The following is a 17,021-nucleotide window of genomic DNA, read 5'->3' on the forward strand; positions in this document are numbered from 1 at the left end:
GCAAAACGGCGTATAACGTGGGCATCGCGGGTAGAAACCATGAGGCCAGCGCAGTCGGCAGGGGGGAGAGACGAAAGGCGTAGGAGGCCGAGGGAAGTCCTCGGGAAGAGACAGGTTCAAGGAACTCCGCGAATTATAGAAAATACCAAGCCTGCCCTTACGCTACCCTCCTTTCTACCCCTACCAGACTACATACGTATCAGTATGTATGTATAACTTCAATGGTTCAGCATCAAGTTGGTTGACCAAGTGGTCGCGAAAAATGGCAGGTCTCGCATTCCTGGCTGTCAGAAGGTCCCGTCCAGGAATCAGCTCGCGGCACGAGCTACGTAACGCAATTAACGAGCGAGCAATTAATAACCAGCCGTTATAGACACTGGCAGGAATCGTTCGATCGCATGGAATCGCGGGGTACCGCTTCGTACGTACGCCCAGCGTATCGTTTCCCCTATACCATCGCCGTCTAACCCTCTTACCCCCACCATTGTCCTTTTGCTGAACCCCCTACCAACAAGCCCTCACCCTCGCTCTGTTTCTCCCGTGTGTGCAGCTAAAACGCAGGAAAGGGAACGTAATAGCCTCGCATGATACACCGCCATTAATCCGTGTATATACCCTTCCATACTTTGGAGGAATAGACACCTCGTACGCCTCGGTTTCATAGCCGGTTCATCAGCCGGATATCTCTCCCCGCTAGCTCTCCTTCGCCTCTTCCTGTCTTTTCCTCTCACTCGCGATGATTTAATTTCGTCCAGTTCCCTTCTTCCATATCTACACATTCCCTCGGTTACAGCTTCTCTGTATTACCTCTCTGGCAAATCTTGGATTCAGGATTTCGGATTGTTCATTCCATTCAGAGAAACTCTATCGAGACGAAAGTATGTATCTACGCAAGAAGGAACACTCCTTGTTACCATCAAACTAATTTGCAACGCTCCATTTGCACATAATCATTAATAAATTCAGAGCGACTGCTGCTTATATACCGTCATGATTCATCCTGCATATTATGTCGATTAAACCTGGGTGCATCAAGGTACATACATATATTGATGCAACCAATTAGGCTATAGTTCCAAGAATGGATAAATATTAATAATATCGCTCGAGACAGGCGGTTTGATAGAACACCGGTTACTGTTCGCTTCAATCAGAAAGTATCCTTCGTTTTCCGTTTCCCTGTTCATTCATCCCGCATCTGTTCCACCACCCACTCACTCGTTCGATCATCGATCCATAGTAACGCAAGTTCTTAATTGTCTACCGATTTGGAAGATACCTTTCTTGTATCAGATACTTACCTGTAGGAACATTTCGCCGTCGAGATGATGATGATCGTACGCAAAAGCGGCCAACTCCCTCGCTCTGTAGTGCGAATCGTGGTGCGAATTTTCTTCTTTGTCTTTGTGCATCACCACTGTAACAGAAATGAAATATCACGTTAGGTTAGAGTATTCCACGCGCTACTGTGCTGTTAAAAGTTTCACTTCAGAAAGAAACAAAGGACTCGGGTGGTTGTTTGTGGAACCGAAACGAAATGACACCAGTTCGTTATTATTATTTAAACGCCGCGATCCTGTTTGGTACGTTTAGCAATTATGGTTCGCATATAAAGCAGAGGAAAGGCAGGTGTAACTGCGACAGATCGACGGCTTATTATAGGGCTTAAGAGGAAGTGTCGCTCACATCCTGTCACGTATTGCCGGATCTCCTCGAAATGGTTCTCCATTAATCTCCTTCCGTCGTTTGATACTTTCGCCGTTCGGATGGCTTCTTCCTTTTTCGTTTTGCTCGCGCGGAAAGGATTCGATTCGACCGCCGCGACGATGGGATTATAGGGACACAGATAACGGGTACTCTTCGATGGTGCAAACCGTCCGTTTCTTTCATGCGGAAGAATTCGATTTGAGAAGATAAAGAAGGGTGCGAAGAAGCTTGGTCCCTCTTTTCTTTTTTTTTTTTTTCATTTCTTTTCTGCTTGTCTTTGCGATAATGAGGGATATATGAGATCGCGATTAACGAACGATGAAAAAAAAAATGAAATTCTTTGAAAAGAAGGAAACCGAGTGCTTGTAAGTTAGGTAATTGTTAAGGATAGATGAACAACATCCGCTTGGAAGTGAAACGCGTGGCTGGAAGTGTGATCAACATCGAGGGTCCGAGGTCGACACACGATTTTCGTATCATTTACACGAAGAAACCGATCGCGGCCGGATAAAATACGATATTTCAGGAGTTCCAGGCCGAGGTGAAGTGAAAGCACCGGTGTCACCGCTTGCCAGACCGTACGAATAAGAGCAAGACCACCTCTGCGAGTTTTACGAGCAACAGAGTCGATCGAGCCCGTGAGCTGACGCGACGATGCGTTTCGAAAGTGAACAACCTCTTGAAGAGCATTTAACGTCGAAGGGCATCGATGCGTGCATGAAAGATGCGCGACTTTGCCGACGGCCTCTCATAAAAAAAGCCGCACGCAATACTCTTCTCTGTGTCGAGCACGCGTGTGCCACGCGACCCTTCGGGCCAGTTTTCATCATCCAACAAATTCTTCGACCAACTTGTCTCCCTTTTCTTTTACCCACCGCTGCGCTGTTTCGATCGGTGATAAAATTAGACAAAAGAGAAAAATTTAGAATCGATCGTTTCGAGTCATCCCGGTGGAAATCAGGGAATCGGTAAACGATGTTTGCGGAAACAAGAGGTCATCGGTCGAGGAAACATTAACCACGGTCGTTTGATTCGTCGATGGTCGAAAGGGCATTGAAAATCGAATTGTCCAGGGGGTTAAACAAGCCTGGTATGCTGCGGTACGGTCATCCTAATGGGCTCCTGTCCCAGAGGGTCGCGTGGCAGAACGCGGTCGCTTCACGACATTGCGTGCCACTATTTACGAGCCAACAACCTCCGTCTTGCTCATCCTTCCTGCACGCGCGTCCTTCAGCCTCGTTCCATCTTTCAAACGCTTTGAATCAACTACCAATCTTCCTTCCTGTTCGATGCAACCTGTTACCAAGCTTCGTTTCAACCCATACAACTCGCTTCAACCGGAAGCTGAAAGCTGTTTTTCGAAGATATTCAGAAATAAGCGCAACAAAAGAAACAAGAGACACAGAAGAAGATACGAATCGAGCCATGCAATTTGAACAGCATGAACACGAAATTACCACGATGCACCGTGAGATCGCCGTTAATAATTGCGCTTCCTCTGGCAAGGTCGACAGACCGGAAGCGATGCAACGAAAACAGGGCATAGGCCAATCGGAACGCGTGAAACAGAGCGATGGCGTACTTGCCTCCATGAACGCGCGAATCTCTGCACGCGTGAAAGTTAAGTTCCCGACAAGGGATACAAAGTTTGCCCGTCATCATTGTTTGCTTAACAAATTTATCCCTTCGAAGGTATAACACACTTTCTTGTGCAAAGGTGACAGGCTTTGAATTAGTTAAACGGTTGACTTTTTGGGCGTGGACGTGTCCATCACTGTCCGACAGTGTCTAACATTTATACGATTACAATGTGTATTGTATTTATCGTTAAACACGATCGAAAAATAGAGAATGAGTGAAATTATTTGCTCGTGGAGACGCGACGCTTCTTTCTTTCTTAACTGCCTTGTTTCAGGAGCTTTAGCGTCGGGTCTTATTTAGACGTGCTACGAGTCCAAATAATGACTCTCCTCGGTTTCCCCTCCAACCCCACGATGACTTGCGTTTCACTCAAGCTCGTCCCGGTTCCTGCTAAGTGAATGGTTAAGTAAGTGATTATCTCCTTGAGCGTATAATCGATCGATGATTAATGGGATCGACGTTGTCGGATGCGGTTTCCAATTAGGAAGCATTCCCGGCGATCATCAGGCCGATATACGCGTGCCGGTGTTCTCGATTGTTTCGGTCCACGTGGCTTGGACGGAGTGGGCGCGGTTTCGGTCGATTTTTAATTTAACCCGTCACTTTTGCCGGGTCCTGCCTGTTTGCCGTTTTATTAGTAACGATGAGCTTGTTCCTTCAGGCTTGTGTTTTTCCATCTACTATTTGAAGTCCGCTGGTCAGAATCGGAAAGTCGAAGGATTCTGACGCGAAGCGTATCAGTCCTTTTTTTTTGCGGGACGCAATTAAAACGTTCGAGAAACCCATAGATCCGCGGCCGCGATAAATAACCGGCGAAGAGTATGGCGTAGGAACGGCAGCGAAAGGTCACGGCACGATGGAACGACTGTTGCAGAGGTAATTGGTTCGCGTGGGGAGGAAGAATACGCGATAATTGGCCGGGATAAGGGATTACGAGGTTCCAAGCTCGAGAAGTCGAGTGATCGTTGGTTTTTCAGAAAGCTTGCCGGCTCGTCGAAAAACCAAACGAAAGGGTTCACCTGACGAAAAGCACTTTGTCTCGCTTATCGTGCCGACCATTCGTTTCCGCGACACAATCGCGAGTTAGACGAGTGTATTAGGAACATTCGTGCCTAATCCTTCATATTCGTTCGTCTGGCTGAAATCTTGACTTTTCCCTTGGTTACCCCACGATTTACGAATTCGAGACAGCAAACCGGTGATCGATCACTGAGCTTTTACTTGAAAATTCGAGTGCTCTTCGTCACGAGAAGGCACTCGTGAATTATTATTACCCTAATGGTACATTTCAAACTTGTAGAATAATTTAAATTAGGTACTCGTTATGACTTTTAGACTTTCTTTGCCCGTTAAATAAAACATTAGCTTCATGAATATATGAAAATGACTGATTTTTCAAAGTTTTAACACGAAATACCAACTAGAGGCGCGATGCGGCGCGGTGCGGCACGACCGCCACCCTTGGGAGTGAACCCTAATCACAGACGACAAATCGACCAGCCAGCAAAAGTACAGATCTGATATCGTAGCCAGAGCCAGACACGCCGACAGTTTTTATCGTGACGACGAGCAACAGCGAGGAAGAGAGTAGTTTCGCAAGCGCTCTTTAGTTGCTTCGTACACAACGACACACAAACGTGTACAACCTTGTGTACAGTGACCGTATAAAGTAATCCGTCAGACAGAAGTGGGGTGATAATGCATGAGTGCGGTTGCCCCGCCCTATCCCTGTAACCGCGATAAAATCTCTCATTACGCAACGAAACGGACCCTCTGCCAGCTAGACTGTTATCCTTGGACAGGAACTCTAATAAAGCATACGTATGTGGAAATTTATATTTCGTTTCGGGAGCTTTGGTGTCGCGACCAACCCTCTTTCGCTTCCCTTCGACCGGCCGCGTTCACGCCTTTCAACCTCTTTAAAATTCCCTTTTCATTCTTTCGCCAACAGAACATTTTTTCCTATGATGACACACAGGACTGACATTCGGAGTAGTCGGAAACAAGACTGTGTACTACGTAGTGGTCGCAATTACGAATGATTACACGTGACGGAAGGAAATGTGCACGCTGCACGGCATGCGCGTGTGTCATAAACGCGCGGCTAACGTGCCAATTTGTATCTATTGTTAATTAGCTTGCTAACAGCGAATTATCCGCGAAACATGGATTCTCGCGCATTTCTTTCTTTGACACGTTCTCGAAACATACCGATAAAATATTTGAAGGTTGAAAAATGGTGAAATTTTCTGCGAACGAGCCCTTGAGTACGAGCACACACGTACATACAAGTGCAGTCCTTAATGCCGATGTACTTGTGTCAAGGTGATTTCAGCCGCAATCTCGGACCGGAAACGCGGCGCACACAAACGCAGCCGTCTATCATCATCGTAGTCGTCGTCGTCGTCGTCGTCGTCGTAGTCGTCATCGTTTATCGCGTTGGCCTACAATGCACATTTCTTTTTCCTTGCATCGTGTTGCCTGTCGTAAAATTCTTTGTAATCTCTCGTAAGCATTATACTTGAAGAAATAGAAAATTCGAGGGAGGTAAAGTTCGTGTGGTCTGAAAGGCATCGCTCGAAACTCGAAAGGCAAATCACATTATAATTAGCTCGTACAGCTGTAGATAGCAGGGCAAATTGTATTAATGCATTCCGTCGTCTTTATCCGAGACGGGTATATGGTGTCCTATAGCGTAAGGGCAGCTGTCGAGGCATATACTACCCTGCGACACGACATCGTCATTTATCACCGTGCTCGTGGGCTCGTGCGGCTTTTCTACATTACCTAATGAGTTTCATAACCGAATTAAATTTTTCGGCCCGTCCAGGTAAAACGTCCAGGCTCGAGCATCGTTAACCAAGCCACGGTATTAAATTCTGCAAGATTAATTTGTATTTCCATTAGTATGGACATGCTCCCTCTTGTGAACACACCCCTTTTCACAACCATCCTTTATTATTTTACATAAAACGTTTCTCTGATTTTTTCTTTCATTTAACTGTCTTTCAAATGAATTCGCGATGGTCGTGCGAGACAATAACATTCCTCGAGCTGGTTCGTTCCGGAAGCAATGTGCCAACACTCGAAAAATTTGAGCAAACACTCGTTTGGTTCAATTGAACCAAGGGTAATGTACTTTACTTGTCGAGATGGTTCCTTTATTCTTCTTGAAAAAAACGACGATTTACTCACGAAAGAAGGAAAAAAGAATATGTTTCTAATCATTTTTTAAAACTATAATAAATTACACTATAAAATTGGATTGGAAGCAACATCTAGTTTCTCGTTAAAATCATTTAAAGTGCACAGTGGAGGGAAGTCATGGATCATTGACGGGAATCCGTGGAAACAGCGTCCCCCCATGATCGCGGTTCTACCGCTGCGTCTAACTAGAATGGATCGCCATAATTTTTCAGCTAACCGAAACGCACCGGCCTGCAAACGAGCCTGACAAAATACGGAAGGCGGGAATACATTATCTCAGCCATTTGTACCGGTCTCCGTGTTTCCATGTTCCATGTTCCATGGTTTCAGACCATGATTTGTGCTTGTCGTCCGTCGACGCACTTTTCTTCTTCCTTTCTTTTTTTCTTGTCGTTGGCAATTTGAAAATGAAGCTGCAGAAATTTTACTTTGTCGATCTTTCTCTTTCATTTCTTTCGCATACTACCGCGAATAAATCAAGCAACTAGCTAGTAGATGAACCTACGTCTCAAGAGAAACATTTGTTCGGCAGGGAAGCCGCTAATTGACCGTATTATAATAATTACAGGACGAATGCTGTCTCTCCGCGTCAACCCTAGACCTTCTGTCCCTGATCATCCGGACCGTTTCGCGATCAAGCCCTACCTACGTCATTCTTCTGATTTTATCGAATTTAATTAGCAAACGAACCGTCCAGGCAATGACCGTGACAGGCTCGCTCGTACCAACCGGCGGCGACCATTAAATTTCGATTAATCCGTCTTGCTCTTCCCTCGTGTGCAATTATTTTGTCCCGACCGGGGAAGCTGAATTTCAGCTCGAAACTCAAAGGTGCTTCGGGGCTTTGTTTGCGGTGAACCTTCTTCATGATTTAACCATCGCGGGACGGGACTTATGTAAAGAAACACTTTTGCAACTTTTAAAAATGAAATATTTGAAACAGCCCTCTGTTGGTATTGCGAATGAAAATGAAAAAAAGCACGCTGAAGGAACGAGCATACCGCGTGCAGCAGCTTGATTCGATTACACAGTTCAAATGAAATTTGTAATTTAATTAGTTTCGTAGTAGCACGAGCCGGACTTTTTGCCTTCTTTGAGAGTTCGCGTGCTGGCTCATACGCGTGAGAGCCAACCACCGTCGGCTGCCGAATTCAAATTAACCCCTGGCTACCTCGTAACAGCAATTTTCTTTTCCCACTCTGTCATTCCTGATAAACCGTACATTACCCTCGAACGTGGAATTTCGTTGGTAACGAATGAAGAGATAACGAAATTAGCTGTATTAATCAGAAAACACGATGCCCCCTCGTGGCCTAATGAAAAGCCGGCTCCTTTTTTCTTTCACCCTCCTTCGCGTTTTCGTGTCAGAATCGTAGCTCGATCTTTGATTCATCGTACACTTTTTATATACCATAAAGAGATATCAATCATGAAAAGATATCAAGAACAGAATGAAATGACCACCGAGCACATTTCTAAGCAGATGTTTCGCCTTCTTAAATCGCACGTAAAGTGCTCTACATTCAGCAGCTGCTTATTTCCTCCGGACTTGTCTCGTCGCGATTTCTAACGAACTTCTAAATTACTGTTTTTGCCTCTTTTTACGATAATATCTGAACGCGATCGTTAGCTCTATCCGCGAGAACGTGACGCAAAACAGAGCTGAAATACGGACATAGTTTTAATTGAACCTATTATTGCAGTAAGAGGAGGATAAATGACTTGATTACGGAGGAGCCGTGTGACTGGGAGAGTAATCGAAATATTGTGTCGAGTGTTCGAGATATCGTTATTTCAACGCCAGTTGACTAGGGTGGCGGGGTTCGGCTGAGGGGTTGCGAGTTATCGCGGAGCTGAATCAGGCGGCAATTAGCGAACGAAGCCGGAAGCGAGCAAACCGTGATACCACTGAAATTCAAAATTTCATTAATTAATGCCCTCCTGAACGAATAATATCTCTCTCGCTTGTCAACCCTGCGCTTGTTCTGCATATTGAATGGTAGAGTGGTATAAAATAAAGAATTCCTTTGAAGAATCGAGTAGAGTGTTAGGAAGAAAACAAGTCTTGTCCCGTGGCTCTAAGACACTGGAAACCTTTCGCGGTGGATCGCAGCATGGACGCGCATCTACAGCTAATCCACTTATGGTATCCGATGTCGAATACACTGTCCGGTGTTCGGTTTCACCGTAAATAACGAGGCGAGCCGGCTAATTCGCAAATCTTCTCAAAGCGCGAAATCCGATGTGAAAGGCATGATCCGCTCGCTTAGGGGCTCGTTCCGCGGATTACCATCGACAACTATACCGTATTTTCACCTGTCATTCATTCTACAGTTTCATTTAACAGGTGGATTTCTCACAAAGTGAGAAATAATAGATTTCCATAAATGAAAAAATGATCGAGGAAATTGGCAAAAATTTGGACCGGTTGAAAAAACACGTTTACTAGCAGAAGCAAAGAGGTGCTGGAACCGATACGAGCGAAGAAAGAATTCATGGGGCGCGTTATCGCGTCATGTCACCATGGGGCTCGTGAATCTCGGTCGGCCAGCGGTTTCCAGCCGGATTCCAACGGGCGAACCGCTCATTAGCATCATAATAACGAGCCCCTATGTCTTTGGGAGTGTATTTACGATGCCATCTTGCGCAGTTGATGCGTATTGGTGGCGCGTATATATCCGACACGACGCGATGCGACGCGACGCGCGAAGAAGGTGTAAGGTAACATCACGTTCCTCGATTTCGGACCACCCCGGCACGCCATTGGACTCCGAACGGGCTACAATGATTCCTTATCCTTTAAAAACGGGGATAGAATTGGCTAACTAGGCTGGAATTACTAGCTTTGTGAAATTTTTAGCCTTGCGTTTCCTTTCAAAAATTTTACATCAATTTTCCTTCTACAGAAACAAACTTTGCTACTCGATAAACAAGACGATTAACATGTTCGTACACCCTGTATTTCATTTAACAATGATGCGATATAGAGTGAAGCGACGACACATCGCCAAAAGATCATTCGTAATAAAATAAAAAAGAGCGATGTTGAGCAGGAAAGGTGTAAAATATCATCGTGTTTCTTTGTAGACCACCCTGAAGTGGTTTCAGCCGGCGTCGCTTCGACATCACCTGTCCCGAATTACGAACAGCTAACAGAAACGCGATTACATATTTACATCCCAATTTCTTACGACATTTATTATCCCTGTTAACTTCTTGCCTATCTGTAACAGCGACCAATTTGTAACACTCTCCAGGACGTTGTTTAACATAAATTTCAGACGCGCACCGCTTGCGCTCCGAATATATTTATCTTCGTCAACAAGCAAAGAAACAAAACACTTAAAATCCCACGTTAATTCATCTTTTTTACCCGTTTGAATAATGTATCGCATAAATATCGAGCTGAAATTTAGCAAAAGTGAGGCTTTTATAGGACCGTGACTCATATTTAAATAGGTATTTAAGTTGAAAAATCGGAACAGAAAGGTCGCTTTTCACTGGAGCAAGCTGGTGCGTGGACATCGACATCGGACTCGATCTCCGCGTGTAGAGAGCAGCTTCGATAATTCCAGCCAGGACAGGCTGGCGCACGCGCCTCCGGCCGGAAGTACTTAAATCCATCATGGCGTCCACCGGAAACCGCCTGAGTCACTCGCGTAATCGTACCTCCTCCCGATGTATCGATTTTCCTGGACGCTTCTGCGAGGCCCGCTTCGGCTGACTTCTCTCCCTTTATCTCGGCTCTTTCTGTCTCCTCGCTTATTTCCCAGCGGGGAAACTCTACTATACGTTCACCAGGAAATCGCTTTCGGTTGACGGTAATCTACCATTCTTAGATTTTCAAACGCAAAATTTTCATAATTTTTCAATTCATGAAAATACGGAGATAATGGGAATCGAGAAAATCCAATTCCACTTTCTCACACAAAGGCTCTTAATTCATTATTATTTAATTAGGGATGAAATGGGTTGAAAAGAAGAACGTGATAAGGTAGATTCAGGCAAGATCGAAGGTAAGAATAAGAAAGAGGATAGAAACGAACACACCCCGGTTGCTTTATCGTCAGAATGGAGGGAAGAAGAAGGTACCAGGGTGGTCGTTTCAGGCCACAGGAGATCGATAAAGTCTGCCACCGAGAAGGTTCACCGCAACCCTCCTTCCTCCGCGGCTTAACTCTGCCAGTCGATTGTTCTCTAATCGTAAACTTCTGAAATGGCTCTCGTCCCTAAAAATCGATCTCGTCTGAGTCCCTGGTTCGCGACGCGGAACACAACCCCTGTTATCATTTTCTACCGTCGCCATTATTCGCTGTCTTCAGCAATGTTTCGTACAAATTTCCATTGGTCGTACTCGTTTAAATCATCAATTTATCACCTTCCATCAGATTACTGAATTTAATATGTACTTTTAAAAAAGCTTCTAATTAACCACGGTCACCAGGAAACCAGTTTTATTTGCAGAGGACGGGGCTAACCCCCGGGGGCTGATTCTACCTGCAGTCGTATCGTTTCTAGGTCAAAGGACTACCTGCACCCAGGGACTTTCTTTACCGTTTTATTGTCGCTTGTTTTCGTCACAAATGGACCATAAAACGGCCATGAATAGGGCAGGTTATTAAGACGCGCGCCTCGCTAAAAACGCCATGAGATGAATTTTACTACTAACGAAGCTGTTAAGCAACCCTCAGAAAAAAAAAATACTTTACGTGGTAGTGAAAAATCCAATTATTCATTGGTTTATTTTCTTAATTGGGAGTCAAGGGCCTAATCTTGATTGGATTTCTAGCAAAGCGCGGAAATAGGTGACGGAGGATTTTCCCAAACGAATCAACTGGCCAGAAAGACCGAGCTTTTCACTGGTAGCAATGAATTACGGGAAAGCGTTGCGATAAAATCAGCTGAGCATGCAGCGCCACGTGCCGCACGTCCACGGAAAGGGGAATTCCCAAGAAATATAGACCCAACGACAAGGGTCAGCGGCATTTTTAACCAGCGGTTCCCGTTCGTCTCGCCGCACGACGAGATCTATAAATCCTTCGGCGGGATCAAGTCAAGCTGCCTCGCCTAGGGATCAATCGTGGCCCTCGATTGATATTAATGACACCCTTTAACCCCTTGCTTGGCTACCGACTAAGAAACGCTTGTTCGACCGACCGCTCGACGTATACTTCATAAATCATCCTGTTCGATTTCGGAGCCTTTTTAAACTTTAATGAACTACGTTTCTAAACTTTCAGTTATCTATTAAAAAATAAGGACTGATTGACGGAAAAATTCGTATAGGTAAATAGAACGGGTCGGGACGGGACGGGACGGGACGGGACGGGTCGGGACGGTAATCGACATTAGCAGAAATGCATTCATGCCACGAATCGTTCGATGGACATAATGAAATGCGCTGGTAATTACAGAGTATGCTTGGAATCATTCATATTGCATGAGAGCCGAGCAACGGGCAACGCGAGGTGATGCATGCCCCACGCTGTCGCTACATTGAAACACATGTTGCGAATTTCTAATGGCACCGCGTGATGTCAACTTGTTCCTCCTTCGTTTTCTCTTAACGCGGCACACGCCACTCGCCGGATATTCTTAATCTGTTTCTTGATTAAGTACTTGCTTCGAACTTTGTTCCCAACTTTTTCAAGGTATATCCAACCTTTCACATCCCGTATTATTAATCTGTCGCATCTCGTAAGAATCATTAGCCTAAAATGACTTAGTCCGATTAAATTGAAAATGCTTTTCTTTCCGCCACTTTGTCCTTGTCTGTGTCCGCGTACCTGGCACGTGTGCCTTTCTGAAATCGTAACAACGTCCCCCACGACAGCCGTACCTACGGGATACCGCCCTTTTCGTATAATTGCTTTGTTTATCGTCCCCAATCAGGGCGCCGCTATTAGCATATAGCCGAACCCCGTCTTCCTCCCGACGGTTCCCCTCTTTTTATTTTTTCGACTCCTTTTTTATCCTTATCCCACCTTCCTTTATTCTACATCGTACAATACCCTTTGGCTACCCTTCCTTTCCTTTCAGATTTTTCGAGGTTTCACGAAAAATCACGGTTTTCCATAACTCTCACCCCTATTTCCTAATAAGATCATACCGATAGCCACGAGTCTATCACTGAAACTTCATAGTTTACCAAAGCAAAATTTGTATCCTATTTTAGTTTGATATTGATTCGACATCGCGACAGGTAGACGTTCACATATGCCCTTTGCGATTAATAGTACCTACTATACATATACATATAAGTGTTTCGCAGTGGAAAGGTTAGACGAGCATACGGAGCTTCGTTTATTCCTTCTACTTTCGATGGCCAGAACAATTAACATTCTTCATAGCGTGACACGTTTCGTCGCTTCCGACTGTTGCTTGTTTTTTTCAACATTTCATCGCCGATTCTTGGGATTTCGTGGCGTCGCCCGAATCAATTCCGCGGCCATTGATGCATATTTATAAGTCCAGTTCCATTCGTTCGATACTCGCGATCCTTTCTGTCCGTTCGTTGAATAATTGAGTCGTCCGAAGATGTCCCGGCCCTTTTAACAATCTCCGTATATTCATTTTTATCGCCTTCTTTGATGTACGTACTTCTTTCGAACTTTATTATAATTGGAAATTTAAAAGGTAAAAATCTTCTCTGATAGACTTTGAAATAGTAAATGTCAACGTTCGATTGACAATGAATGTTAAACAGTTTGCGATAATGGTCTCTTGACGAGTATAAAGCGTTCTTTTAATCAGCAATTCAAGGATCGATCAGCAGATGCATAAAGTGAGACATAGGCGGCGGGAATGAAACCGCTTCGATGTGATTCAGCAAGAAGGCACCAGCAAAGTCGAACACAAGGTGTGACGAACGAAAATGACACGGTGAGCTGGTTATCAGGACAGGGTGAGGCGCGATTAGCGCCGCTTTTATTCCCACCAGCTGCGCCGGCAACCCCGTGGTGCTTTAATCGAACTAGAATTGACGCTTGCCTCGCTAAAACTGACCAGGTGATATCCAATAGTTGGGGTTGTAAGGAACAACGTCGAAAGGATTGAAGGGTACTTAGTCATCTATTCAAAAAATTAGCTACAAATTTTTCAAGCCACCAAACGAACGAGGTTGCCTCCACCTCTTGTTTAACATACGACATTTTTAAACCAACTGGACAGCCATATCCGAGCAAGGATGGACGCGTAAATCGTCGTTCGACCCCGTCAATCTATCTTGAAACGAAAAACGTGTACGAGGCACAGAGTGGTCTGCCACTTTCCAACGAGTGGCGCCCAGGAAACGAATGAACGAACGAACGAACGAACGAACAGGCTCTTTTCAAGAAGGTACAGCCGGAAAAAGAGACTGTTAAGGAAGGAAAGAGAGGTAAAGAGCTCCCTTGGTCGTTGGTCGTCGAGTAAAGGAACCCTTTCATTAAAGGCTGCGCCTGAAGTGAAACGGCCGTGGAATCACGATGGAGAAACGCGAACGAAACTCTGGCCCCCTCGATCTGCCAAATGAAAGAGGGCACCGACGGGATTACGTGATTCGTAGCGGCGATTCGCCATCAGTGTCAGTCTAATGAAGGCCTCTAGGTAACACGAGGCTTCGGAGCCACGACGGGACGCCGCGCTGCGCCGAGTCCGACGACCGTGATCGTCTTTCAAGCAACGCACCCCTTTGAATCGAGCACCGGAATCACCGTGAAACGACCTGTATAACCTGGCCTCTCGCCGCGAGAAGAATGGCGACTGTCAAACCTGGCCGCGATTACGAATCTAGCGAAATCTCGCTCGCTCTATACGTTCTCAGAATGATCCTTCTTCAATTTTTAGATACAATAGATTTATGGCTTCTCTTTTCATTTGATCAGAAACCTATAAATGTTGTTGATTCTCTGCATAACAGGATGCAAACAAGGCCGTCTTCTTTGGCATTCGCGTAATTGCAAGGAAGATCGATCGTCCACGTGTCACCGGTACACGGGTTCCAACTTTAATCATCTTCTCGAACGATTCGATTGCAGGCAATCGGTGAATGGGCGTAGCTGGGTAATAACTCGAGGATCGCGGCGTGTTTTCGACAGAAAAGTGGCGATACTCCTCGTACGCAGCTGTGCTTCTTCTTCGAGGAAAGAACGAGCCCGATCTCTCCCTCTCTCATAGATACCGTGAGATACGCCAGGTGCTTCTTATGGAGGTGGCGGTTCAGGTACGAGATGATAGATTTACAACGAATCATTTTACACGCCTATTGGCGGGGATCCATGAGTCGCGCCAAGAAATATTATCGACATTAACTCTCGAAAAACGACGGCGAGGGAGCAGAAAAGAGCAGGCTTGAAACGCGATATCGTGTCGCCTTAACCCGTTTTTCAGGCTTTCCTCTCACCCGAAACCAAAGAGATTCGTTCGTCACCAGGATAATAAAATTTCAAGCGACCACTTGTCTCGTTTGCGATCAACCAGAAGAGTTTCCCAAGCGAAGTGTTAAAATTTTGTAAGAAAATTCTTCGACGAGATGAAACGCGTTTCGTGCGGGCATTGAAATCTCCGGCGTTCGCGTAACGCGAATCCGAAATATCGAAAATCCTATTACAGCTGGTTTGATCGAAACGATTAGCATTCTCCCGAAAACCCTCGTCTCCATCAAACTGATCGAAAAGAAGCAAGATCGTCGATCGGTCGTCAAGCGGTCGTCCTCGGCGAGGAAAGCGTTCTGACACAGAAGCGTAGAGGTCCGTATCGAGCCGACAAGCGGATCTTCCGGTCGATCGAATCGCGATCGATGTCGAGGGTCGAGGCTGATCAACGAAGCCGAAGTATTCCCACGATTTCAACGAACGTATATTCAGAAGCAGGAAAGAAGGAAAGAAGGAAAGAAGGAAAGAAGGAAAGAAAGAGGCGAGAGAGTTGCGGTAGGAAGCGTAGAAGGGGTCTCGAAATGAATTCCAGAAAATCTGGCTGTTCTTTCGACGAGGCAGAGCATGTCGAGCAAAATACAAAAAGGAGAACGCGTGTCTCGAGTGTCGGCTCGAACGTCTGGCGAAAAGTGACGTGGCTTGGCGTGGCGACGTGTGCATACATACACGAGACGGACGTTTTTGGGTTTGAGATGTTTCGAGGCGGGGTATTGGAAGAGCAGACGAGCGGATTTTTCAGCGTAACTCGGCAGCCGCGTTCGGCGGCTCAGCTTTCATGCCTCGACCACGAGCCTCGAAAAACGACCGAAACTTTTGCCCCAGACCAGCCACTGGACCAAGCCAGCCCGCTTTCCCTTGGATCTCTTTTTTCAAGCCGGCCTCAAACCCCCGGTAAGCGAATAAGGAACCGATGTTTGCACCTTCCGTGCGGTCCACCGAGTCTGCGAATCGCTTTTAAAAATACCGGCCCGCTTAAAATAAACGAAACCGCGAGGATATCGTTGCGTGCATCCTTCGCACGATGAGAATCTGAAAATTCGATGGCTTTATGCGATCTTCTTCTTCTTCTCCTTCTTCTTCTTCTTCTTCTTCTTTGTTGCGAGCATTTTTTTCCCCATCGGATAATTGCGTGGCTCGAATAGAAGCTTTTGTTCGAGTCGAAAAACCACCTGAAAGGTGTTATAAATCAAATTGGAAGCCTTCTGATCTTGGAAGTTGGCAAAATCAGCTTCGCGGTCGCGGCTGATTTGTCCAGCGATTCGTTTCGTCGTTTTTTGCCCGAGGGGGGCATTCTATCCAGAAATGCGTTTGCCCGTTTCTCTATTCCCGTTTCGAGGAAGAAACAGCACGGCGCGTTGCCGCGGCGGCTGGTCAGCGCAGCTTGATGGAATATTAGCGAGCTCGTTACGTATCGCGCGATCATCAGCAACGATCATCATATTTTAGCTTGATATCCGACGATTTACCTTGACGCGGTGCCGCGAGATGGTAATCGATACGACGCGTTTTCTCGACGACCGTGATTCGGTCTGCCTTGTCTCGCGATCTCGAAGACAGCGGGAAACGAATCTCTAAAAACGAGCCTCTCCAACATCCTCGTCATTTTCTGTGAAACACGAAAACAAGCGGCCGATCAGGCTGAAGATTTTCAAGAGGAGAAATTAATTCGTTCGTTGTTACTTCGTTAAGTTAACTGTGCAAAGTAATCGAGCCAGGCTATTTGCATAAAATTACGCTAACTTGATGGTAATTTTGCATCAACGAGAGATTGATCGTTGCTAGAAGAAATCTTGAGAGAAAATATGAGATCCTTCATCATGCTCGTTCTACATTTGATGGAGTCCGTTTTGAATCGTGCTGCCTTCTAATCAACACTAACGTCCACACATTAAAGTCTCCGAGCGTTTTAACAGCCACGATGAAATATACACTGATCTTCGATGTTAAATCGTTCGTTTGATATAATATGCAAACTGCCACTTGTTCCAGTTAATCATCCTAATAGTGTAAATTAAGATGAACTTCTTATAGAATTTTCTAAAGAAATTTGCT

General features: G+C 45.5%; 1 protein-coding gene across 2 annotated transcripts in view; it reads right to left on the minus strand.

Annotated features, from left to right (window-relative positions):
* The window catches only part of LOC114876418 (circadian locomoter output cycles protein kaput), an 84,608-nt gene that overhangs the window by 22,746 nt on the left and 44,841 nt on the right, over positions 1–17,021 (minus strand). For both annotated transcript variants that reach the window (XR_003789382.2, XM_029187876.2), the window contains exon 3: positions 1,302–1,417. Coding sequence is in view for 1 of the 2 variants with exons in the window: in XM_029187876.2 (XP_029043709.2) it covers positions 1,302–1,417 (116 nt within the window). In the remaining variant the exon portion in view is untranslated. The remainder of the gene's footprint in view (positions 1–1,301; positions 1,418–17,021) is intronic.

Source organism: Osmia bicornis, chromosome 8 (genome assembly GCF_907164935.1).
Source record: "Osmia bicornis bicornis chromosome 8, iOsmBic2.1, whole genome shotgun sequence".
In the NCBI taxonomy this organism is placed as follows: Eukaryota; Metazoa; Arthropoda; class Insecta; order Hymenoptera; family Megachilidae; genus Osmia; species Osmia bicornis.